Source organism: Echinops telfairi, unplaced genomic scaffold (assembly GCF_000313985.2).
Source record: "Echinops telfairi isolate 266 unplaced genomic scaffold, ASM31398v2 ScPeMD7_7420;HRSCAF=8458, whole genome shotgun sequence".
Lineage (NCBI taxonomy): Eukaryota > Metazoa > Chordata > Mammalia > Afrosoricida > Tenrecidae > Echinops > Echinops telfairi.
Genome location: NW_022111320.1, coordinates 17259338 through 17270424, shown reverse-complemented (window position 1 = coordinate 17270424; position 11087 = coordinate 17259338). Strand labels below are relative to the sequence as shown.

At 49.2% G+C, this 11087-nt stretch overlaps 1 protein-coding gene across 1 annotated transcript in view; it reads left to right on the top strand.

The window, feature by feature from the left end:
* Positions 1-11087, top strand: part of SLC7A14 (solute carrier family 7 member 14) — a 152363-nt gene that overhangs the window by 116039 nt on the left and 25237 nt on the right. The window contains exon 5 of the mRNA XM_004704084.3: positions 8685-8831. Within this exon, the coding sequence (XP_004704141.1) occupies positions 8685-8831 (147 nt within the window). The remainder of the gene's footprint in view (positions 1-8684; positions 8832-11087) is intronic.

The window sequence follows — 11087 nt, the reverse complement described above, 5'->3', positions numbered from 1 at the left end:
AAAAAAAAAATATAAATAAAATTTAAAAGTTGCCCTGCCCTGGTCCAGGGGTTGGCAAAAGAGTGAGAGGGACCAAAGGAAGTGGTGGAGAGGCGTTCCCAGAGATGCCATTTACGCTGAAGAAAAACAGAGAAGCCACAGAGGCAAAGCACTTACACTGAAAAGTGGGTCTAAATTTCACCTGTTTTGTTTCTTTCCTCTACTAGAGCTAAAAATGCTTGTGAGAATTCACCAGCACATTCTCTCTCTCTCTCTCTCTCTCTCTCTCTCTTTTGAATGGTAGAACATAAATCAGAGAATTAGAGCAGGGAGGGATCTCAGAGGTCAAGGTCACCTATCCTGTCCCCTCACTAACAGGTGAAGACATGCAGGCCCAGAGAGGAGAGCCTGCCGGAGACTGGTAGCAGAAAGTAAGTCCAGAACTGAATCAGTTCTGCATTTTTAGCTTTTGCTTAGACTGGTTTTCCTCCAAGATATCCAGGGATCAGAAATCAATCTTGGAGAACACTCAAAATAACTTCTGTTTATTCTGAACCAAGCCATGCTGTTCAATGCAGAGAAATAAGCACAAAGGAGGCAATATATGCCAAGATTGCTAGTCTTTTGCTTATCTGTTAAGAATTCCACAGAACCACCAAGTTCATCCCTTCTCCTTGAAATGAATAAATGCTGAAACTGGTTCAAACCAGAAGAAGAGACAAAGAAATACTGTTGACCCCGTTCTGAATCCCCAAGTCTGTGTTTCTTGTGATACAAATTGTTCCTTTCCTATCACATCAGAAAAACAACAAATTATCAGACTGAAAAGAATGTTTTCCCGGAACTCAACTGAGTTTTCATCTGAATACACAAAAATGTTCTCAGCATTTTCTTCACAATATGAAATCTAGTGAGTCGCGAACGTACTGTGAAGACTTCGGCCATCGGTTAACTTCTTTGCTTTTAGGCTTTCTCGTCTATCAGGTGGGAAAACGAATTGTCCCAAATGTTTGCACAGAACAATAAAATTGTGGCTTTTTAAGGTACACATTGTCATGGTTGGTAATCGCTGGTGCTCATTTATTGCTTCCCTCATGGAAATCATCTCATTCAGTTCTGATAATAAAATGTGAAGGCAGGTGTTGTTATCCCCAACTTACAAAGGAGAAGCTAATATTCAGGGGGGCCAGATAATTGCATCTGGCCTTGCTTAGCTGGTCAAAGCCAAGGCTGAAATGTCTCCCCAGGCCAGTGTGACCTGGTGCTTCCCCTACGCTGAGTACCTTGTGTCCCCGACCATTCCCTTTTGAGATTTTCTTTTTTTAAGGAAAAAGAGTAGTAGGGTCATTGAGAGGATGTTTCTATTTTTCACAAGCCATAGTACCTCATAGTTGGAGGAGCAATAAGAACTGGTCTATTCTCTTTTCCTTAAAAGGAAAGAGGGGGCAGCTTCGTGGGAAAATGGGGTTAAAAAATAATGAGGGAGGAAAAGGAAATGGCAATTTTCCAGGACCATTTTTGAAGCTCTGTTGTGTCGTGTGCCTGGCCCAGCGTGAGTGGCATACACATGGGTTAGCCTGAGTAGACTTTGATAAGACATCCTGTCGAAGCAATGTGACAGTTTCTAAGAATGACTCAGCTCCTGTTTCATTTTCAAAATCCTCCCAACAGCTCACCGGCAAGGCACGTTCTTCCCTGTAGGCCCACGTCAAGACAGGAAAGAGTTTGTGTGCACCGGGGTAAATGTCCTTCACCTGTCCTGGAAACGTTGCCCCAAACTGTTCGCCTCGCTCCTAGTGTTTTGTTCTGAAGACTCTGTTCTCTTTGCAGATCTCTTCCTTTTCGGGGCTCCACATCTCTTGTCAGTTAGAGGTCCACCTCCCCAAGGGAGGAGCTCACCAGCAAAGCCCTAAGGACTTCAGGTCTCTGCGCCTCCCCAAGTTCTCAGTAGCTTTTTATGGAAAAGACGGGAGAAAGTCAGGCATGAAAGAAGAGAGGAAGGCTGCCCTCCTGCCTGGCATTCCACCTTCCCCGATGTGCGCTCTCTCCCGTGTCTTTTCCGTGTCATCCTCACAAACAGCCGTGCAGGATAACTACAGTGATCTCCACACTGACCTCAAATCAACTGAAAATGAAGGCCACAGACCCAGCTCCTGAGTAATACAGCCAGAATCCCACCCCGCTCCTGGGTGAGCCCAAGCCTGTATTTACTCACCGCTCCCCAGCGTCAGAGTGTGCCCACTGACCGCCCTCCAACCCAAACCTACCACTCAGAGGAGGCTCGTCTTTGACTATCAAGAAAGCTTAGCTGGGATTTTGAACATTTGGGGAGGGGGCATGTCGTAGACCTGGCATCACTGCAGGAAACTCAAGATGTGTGTCCTGGTGGGTGCGACCCAAAGTGTCATCTGAGCCTAGTGTGACGATGTGGATTATTTTTTGTTTGGGTATTTTTTTTCTACCTGACACGCCTTGGATTTCTGCATAGTGCATCTCCCCCCTAGTGAACTGGCCTGAGCGCGTGCTTTCTCAGGTTTGTTTACCGGTCCCTTTCCCCGTCTGGTGCAGCCACTCTGAGTGCAGCTCTTGATTTAATGTCCTCCCATGAGCATGTCCTCCATCCGGGTCATAAACACACTCCCCACGCTGCTACCCGCCAACGGTCAACAAAAGCATGCTGACACTTGGCAGCGTGACATGAATTGCCTCCCTCCATAGGGAAATTGACCCCTACCCCTGAAAGGAGGCTGGTAAAGCGTTCAAATCCACTTGACGCGTTAGCCCCTTTAAGTAGATAGGGTGGAGGAACACATTGTGTAGCCAGGATGGAGGAAAACATTGTGTAGACCTTTAACTGTTGGGGATGATTTATAAGCCCTGCTGGTGTAGTGGTTACGCACTGGGCCACGATCTGCATGGTCGACAGTTCAAGACCACCATCAGCTCCTCAGAAAGACTGGGCTTTCTACTCGAGTAAACAGAGCCCGCCTCAGAAACCCTCCGTGGGTCGCTATGGGTCAGCACTGACGCGGTGGCAGTGAGTGAGAGAACTCTTGGGGGTGATTTATGAGCAGAATTCTGGGGTCTTTAGAAAGGGTTAATGTGTCCTCCGGCTGTGGTCCTCTCCAAAGCCCTACTTTTCCCCCTGCGCCAATCCTTTGTTTCCAAAGAAAATATCTTAAGGAATGGTTTACTCACTTACAGGTTCTGGGTCAACTATTTCTTTGGTCTCCCGGAGCTTAAGAAAAACAAACATTTTCCCCTATATCAAGTAACTGCTGGCCCGCGGCTGAACCCGGCTTCCATCTGCAGGGCCTCAGCCCCTGCACGGTGTTGGATGTGTACTCCCTTTATGTTATTTGTTCTTGATGATATCTTATGGTTTTTCTCTAACCAAACATGATACTCCACCAGCACAAATAGCCCCCAGGACAATGGAACCTAGCAAGCATTTGAAGGGAACGCGGACCGCCTCCCCGGGACAACGTTGTTGTCTCATATTTTCCACATCTGAACCCATTGGTTGGAACCCATTAGCACCTTCCCTGTCCGTGCCACTTTGGACAGGCTGCTAAGGGAGCTGGGACAGGAGGCAGGTAGAAAAGTCCATTGAAGTCGGAGTTGTGTCTTGTGACCTTGGAAGCGAATTGTATAAAAGGGCTTAAAAAAATAAAATAAAATAAAAATAAAAGGGCTTAATTATCTTCTAGGCATCTGGCAGGCTGGCCAAAGCAAAACATGGGCGAAAGACTTCATCCACATGCCTTTCAGATATCAGTAGCTGGGGGGCGGGGGGGCAGCTTGTAGGGACCTCACACATTGAGGAGCAGGCCACCAGTGACATGGCTTTTGACAACTAATTAAGCAGCTGCCCTCTAGCCACAGAAGAAGCAAGGGCTGCTTCCCTGAACAGCTGTACACGCAGGGAAGGGCCCATCTGGACCCCTTGTCTGAGCAGCCGCCCCAGTACTGCTTTGGGAAGGAAGTTCTGTGTGTGTCATCAAATTAAACAGGCAATGCTATTTTTTGACGACTGTAAGACATTAGGTGGCCATGAGCATCATGAACAAGGAACACAAACACCAGGCACACAAGCACGGTTTAGCCAGCAGCCTCGTTCACAGATCCTCGCCTTGCACCCGCTCTCATGCCCAGCAGAGTCTCGCGATCAAAAAATACCAGTGGCCAGACCTGAGAGCTGGCTAAACTGAAGTGGGAAGCCATGCCATCTTGTAGCTCTTTTGCAATATGGCCAATCAGGGATCATTTGCTCGCAAAGAGGGAAAACTCTCAAATTCACGCAAATAGACTGGTGCTGTGGCTTTGTTTCATTGCTTTTGCCAATGGTATTATCTTCTCTTTGGGCTGCTGGTTTGATCCATGACTTGCTAGCCCAGGGTCTGTTTGCCCGTGGTCAGCAGTGATTCTCCGTTTGCCTCTCCCCCGCAGATCCACCTTCCTCCCTTCATGCCCTGTTTTAGTCCCTCCAAGACCCAGAGCTGGTTCCTCCCTGTTGGCTTCAGCTCCAAGGAGATACTAACAAGAAATCAGAAAATGAGAAGAGAGAAAGGCCAGGGTCTCTCTTCTTCATTCCCTTCTGGCCTTGACACCATGTCTCTGGCACGGGCTAGGTCCCCCTACACATGCACCTCCTTCTGGCCAGTACCTGCTCCACACCTCCAGGACTCACTGGACTCTACCACCACCATTCCACGCTTTACCTGTAGGCCGGGGACTACCCAGGTAACTCGGCATTGTCACCAACTGCTCACACCCCTACGTCCCTTCGTTGACTCCCTGAACCCCGCTTGCGCTCTTGCCTAGCCCTCTCCCTCTCCCTGCCTATCGGGCCTCCGCCGAAATCGTGTCAGTGGATTCTGCTCCTGCTGAATGGAGTAGAACCACGGAGCGCCTGCCTTCTTTCCTTTGATCTCGCCAGTCTTGCTTCAGCCGTAACTGCTTGCTTAGCCCCACATTCTGCCAACAGCCTTTTGCTTTGGAAAGCTAGTCTCTCTCCACTCTGATCACAGTCAGTTTTCTGGTATCCAGTCATTATCACTAATTGCTGCCTCTTCTTTTACTCATTTAGAAAATGACTCTCCACTGGTGTTTTGACAGGCAATACAGACATGTATTCATCTTGTGCTGCATAGTACCACAGTCCAGGTTACATGTGGGGTTTTCTGATATTTTCCAGATTCCCAACCCCCGGAGGTCAAGCTGAGAGTCCTCTTTGCTGGTCATAGTATTCCAACATTGTTCAGCACAATTCCTGCCACATGGTAGCACTTAGAAACGATGTGTTGGTTCAATAATAAGAATAATACGCGAGAGATTTTGCTTCTTCCAACCTGTCTGGAAAAACTTGCAATAATAAGCATCATGTCAAGAGCTACCACTTATTGGACCTCTACTGTATTCTAAGGACTGCAGTTTACTGTATGATTTCATCTAATCCCCGTAAGAGCCTATAAGCTAAGTGTTATTAGTATCTCCTTTTAAGTGCTAACCTGAAGCTCCAAGAGGTTAGGGCCTTGTCCTGGGTCCCCCAGCCAATGCGTGGCAGAAGCAGCCTGGGTCTACGAAGCCACAAAGCCTGCACTCCCAAGCACAACCAGCCAGGTGTATAAACCTGCTCTGGGGTTCCTTCTGCTGCTCCACAGGGGGCCTCCACTTCAACTGTCACTCCCTCGGGTGACCTCCATTGCCTCTACTGTGTCTTCTCTCCTTCCAATTAAACACCCCCAGGTCGCAGCCATTCCTCCCACGGCATGATTCAGAGACATGCCCCCCTTTTGGAAGGGCAGTTTTCATCGGAGTGCTTCTGAAAAGCCCTCCGACCCTCCTGTCCTCAGCAGTGAGTTAGTTCTAGGCAGAGCTAGCCTCAACAAACCAGCATGGCTGTAGCCTTGGATCATCTCAACTTGGCAGTGAGGCAGCTTCAGTCGGGTCACTGGGTGATTTAGAAGAGGGGTGCATGTGTGTGCGTGCGCGCACGCAAGCACTTTCAAGGGAAGAAAAAACAGAACATCTTTTCTGGAATCTGTCTTTAAGCAAGGCATTTCTTAATCAAGACAGTTTAGTGATTCTGCAGTGCCAGCAATCTGTCCAGTCTTGAAGACCAGAAGCATTTTCTAGACAAGTGAAAAACAAGCACGCTTCCTGAAGCTCCAGATGCAATGAGGTGCGAGCTGTCTTGTCTCCTTGTCTGTAGGCGAGTCCTCCCTTCCACGCCCTGAAACAAAGGGCTTTGTACGCGTGAAAACAGTCTGCAGCCGAAGGAGCTGCTTCTGTTTGAGAATCCCTTTCCACTCCAGTTCTTAAAACAGACCAAGGGCTTAAATGTTTTGTACGATGGGCCACTTGGCAATCGGCTCAGATCTAGAGACCCCGTTTGATAGCCATATTTTAATGAAAAACGTAATTATTAAATCATGTCTCATTAAAGGCAGTAGACAATCTGAAGGTCTCAAAGGCTTTTCTATGATTCCAGCTCTGGAAGTTAGGGGCACGCGTGGCTTGTAGAGCAGTAAAATTCTGTGGAGGGCTGTGTTTTCATTTGAGCCTAATTCTTTTTATCGTCATGGGATACACACAAGAATGATCCAGCCCCGTAGCTAGATAGCAGAGGAGACCAGAACTGAGGGGTTAAGTAAGCACTGGGGTACGATTGAATTTACAAAGGAATCAAGTCTATGGAAGTACAGCTAGCAAAATAGTTTTAAATTATGATATAGCACACTATTGGGTGCCTCTTCGTTAGTTCATCAAATATTAAGATCTATGTCTAATCGCTATTTTAATTTGGAAGTAGCCATGTGCATCGCTATTTCTAGATATCTGCAAGGTACGACGTGAGGATCTCTAGCTGTAAGTAGATGACAGTCACAGAAGCTGTTAGTCACCCGCAGTCATAACTGAAGGACAGTCTATTATTCAGTTAGGGGACCTATCGATGTCATGATTCCCTAGCCCCTGCCACAGGGCCCCTGCCTTCAATGGGCCAGACTCCCTGCGTGAAGGGAATGCAGGCCAAGGAAAAGGGACTAGGTGGATGAGCGCATGCGGCTTTGGAAGTTCTAGGATTTCTGAGTTTGTCATAGAGCTTGTGGATTCTCAGTGAGTGACACTCTACCAGGGCACCTTCTGTGGATTCTAGTATTTCCTACATGGGTATTATTATTTAAATCAGCGGGGATGGTAAGAGTGAAATTTGGGGGCCGAGGATCTACTGGTTACATGTTTTGAATATCCTCATTATAAGCCAGTCGTGGGGAGAAAGGGGAAAACGGGGCCCACACTCTCCAATGAGCCCTGCCTGGCCCGGGGCGAGAGCTCGCTCAGCTGGCATCCCCAAATTCTGAAATGTGTCTCCTGCCGTCCCCTACAACTCAGGACAGCCAACTGCGGCTCTCGAGCCAGATGGGGTTCTTTCAATACGTATGCGTGGTTCTGAAGGAAAATTAAAAAGGCTATTTTCCAATAATGATGGTTTCGTTTGTTTGTAAAAAATATCATCCAAAAAAATATTATATATGTATACATATGTATATATCATCATAGCACTCAAATCGCTTTTAAATTTTGGGGAGGGACAGGATTGACTCTTCAAAAGTTTGCTAACCCCTGCCCTAGATGACCAGTGGCCGGTGAGCCTGCCACTGAGGAGACAGTTCATTTCAATGTCAAGGAATTCTCAGAAGAAAGCAACATATTCCTCAATCCAAGGTGTTCACCGAGTTTTTGACATTTTTAAAAATACAGTTTGATTGTGTTCTCGGTGAAACGTGACACAGAAGATTGGGTTGTCAGACAATCTCTGTACAACTGGCTCAGGGACTGTGGCTCCTTTTTCTTTTTTTCCAATCTAAAAGAAAGGAGAGAATAATTAAACGAAAAATACAGAACCAATTAAGAATGCGTTAAAAGGGAAAACAAAGGATAAGATGTCTTTTAAAGTCCAAGCCACGCCTGGAATCGCACGAGCCCCTGTTAGACAGGCAGGCAGAGGTGACTGGATGCTGGACCTCTCTGCTGAACCAACCCAACCCAGCCAAAGGCACTCCCATCCTCACTCAAATGGTTTCAAACCGCTGACCTCACGGTGAGTCCAATGCATAAGCCACTAGGAGACAGCAGGAAAAACCAAGCCCCTGTATCCTCCTGAAAGACAGAGGCTTTTAGATCACTGCAGCTCTGGAAGGGAGGGGCACTAAGGCCAATTGGAGTCGAGCAATGTGTTGTTGAATGACTCAGTTTTTATTGGGGCATAATTCTTTTTCTTGCCAGTATATCACCCTGGGGATTGTCCAGCCCCATAGGTAGAAAGGTAGCCCTGCTGGCAGAATGGTTACTCGTTGGGCTGCTAACCTCAAGGTTGGCTGTTCAAAACCACCCGCTACAAAACTCCTATAAAGAGTTCCAGTCTCAGAAACCCACGGGGGTGTTCTAGCCTGTCCTGTGGGACAACAGTGAGTCAGAATTGACTCAAAGTCCGTGAGTTTGGTGTGTCTGTTGGGTTTTTTAATATCTAGACAGCTGAGGCAACGAAAACCGAGGCGTGAGGCACTGTGGTGCCATGTTAGCCTGCGGCTAACATGTTAGCCCCCTCTACCACCAGTCAGGTCAGCAGGACATCAGGCAATTGCGGGGACATTTCAGGATGTCCTGACATTCGGAATCTGACGAATGCTGTCTCCATACAGGTGCTTCAAGGAGCAGCCACCTGTTTCTATGCTTTCATTGGCTTTGACATCATCGCCACCACGGGAGAAGAAGCCAAGAACCCCAATACGTCCATCCCCTACGCCATCACCGCCTCCCTGGTCATCTGCCTGACAGCATACGTATCTGTAGGTACCCAGGGCTTAGGAATCACCCAGGATCTGCCCCCCGGCCACTTTCTACTTAACTTAGAATGTGGGCTCCCATCTCCTTAAGGAAATGGTCCTTTGCCTGCGCCCTTGTGGGGGCTGGCACACATGTGTCTCCGGCTCTCTACAGCCACAAGAATAAACTGAGGACCCCAGACTGGAGCCTGAGAGAAGCTCAGGCCCCCATCTCGATGTCCATTGCTGCCCCAGAGACCTGTGTGCATAGAGTAGGCTACCGGCCAAGACACCCCGCTCATAGGCTGGCAGTAACGGGTGGGTGTGCGAGCTGGGGCAGTGTGGGCCTCTGTGCACCCTCCTCAATGCTCCTCTGTCTTCTGAGCGCCCGCCTGCCGGGCAGAGGCCAGGCTCCGGCAGAGTGGGGAGAGGACCGCATTGTCTTCCAGGGAGTCTCTCCCCCTAAGGCTCAGGGAACAAGTGCAATTTCTCTCAGCTGTTGCTCCTGCTTTCAGGACCCAGACTCACCCCTTCCACAGGTTTCCCTTCCAAGAGGCACCCTCAGAAGAAGCCTTCTGACTTGTCTCCCCTGGGTTGTGCCCCTGAAGCACCCCTCACATTTTTTATCTCTCAGCCCCCACTATCCAAGCCCTGTTTCAGAAATAACTCAGCCACCCACAGCTGGCCAACCTCCCTCTCAGCCTCTGGCAATAGAGAGGACCAGTTAACTAGCCTACCTGCCGGCCTGTGGTTACACAAATACACCTCCGCCCTGAAGGACCACCTCTGATCCAGGCACCATCATTAGGGAAGAGCCAGCAGCAGGGGGTGGGGCTTGGCAGCCCTGTCAGCTCAGGAAAGAAGCACCTCCCCACCCCACTCCTTCTAACCCCCTCCCCACCAGATTTTTAACATCACCTAAAAAAGACAGGCCAACTGCTCTTTAAGCCAAGTTGCAAAACAGGACTGTTCTAGAAGCCAGCGGAAAGCCTGAGGTGTGGTTTGTAGAAATCCAGGTGCCTTCCCAGCTCTCCGTGGGGTGGGGGTGGGGTGGGGGGGTGTCAGTTATTTTTGTGCACCTCCACGGGAGCCCTGGTGGCATAGTGGGTATGTGTTGTGCTGCTCAACGCAAGGTCAGCAGTTTGAAACCAGCAGTCGGCTCTGCTGGAGAAAGACCAGGCTTTCTGCTTCCGTAAAGAATTACCAGCTCGGAAACTCACAGGAGCAGTTCTACCCTGTCTTATAATGTCACTATGAGTCAGCACCGACTCGATGGCAGTGAGTTTACTTTGGTTTTATGTCCTTCCATGCACAGGGCTCATCTCTTCCAGAGCTGCTCATCTCTGCGGTGGGGGTGGGGCGGGGGATAGAGTGGCAGGGAGGGGGCCTGCCCAGGAGCAGCAGAGGCACTTTGGCCAAGACTCCTTCCTCCTGCTTCTCTGCACAGGTGACCCTCTCTGCTCACACAACAAAATCCATGGTCAAAATTCTTCCTTCAAATGGTCCTTTCCAGACTTTAGAGCCCTCCAAATCCAAATCCACTGCCATCGAGTCTGTTCTGACCCCCTATAGGGTTCCTATGGCTGTAACTATATAGAGGAGCGGAAGCCTGATCTTTCTTCAGAGCAGTGGCTGGTGGTTTGAACCACTACCCTTGGGGGTAGCAGGCCAGCGCCTCACTGACAGCAGCACCGGATTCTGTAGCCTGCACGGTGCTTCCCTGTACTCACCAGCCTTTCCCCATCTTGCACCCGTGGGGGCCGGGTGCTGTGAGACTCGTTTCATCCTCCTCCAGACCACCTGCAAGGATGGAGTTGCAAATGCTGAAGTTGCTAGGAGACGTTCCCCTTGAGGCCCCAAACCTGGGGGACTGGGTGCTCCAAGGCTGGTCAACAGGCCAGCCCACCGTCCTGAGAAGAAAGAGCCCAGTTGCTGGGGAGATGGCACTTCTTACTAGAAGTTGACAGCTTCAATGGAGGAGCTTGACTCTTGAGAAATAAGCAAGATTGGGCCGGCACCACCCTCTCCCCTCCAGGCTCTGAACGTCCATCTTGATTAGAAGACCAAGAAGGGGTGTCAAAGACCTGGTGGAGCCCCAGCTGACTGGTGTTGCCATGACTGGTCTAGATTAGGTTTGATGGAGGGATATTGAACTAGATCTATGAAGAGACCCTGGGAGCTGGCTGCAGAGTGACTCTGGTGGAACACAGCCACAGTGGTCTAGCCAGCGTCTAGCCAGAGCCGGACTAGATTCCAACCTGAAGCCATAATCTATTTGGT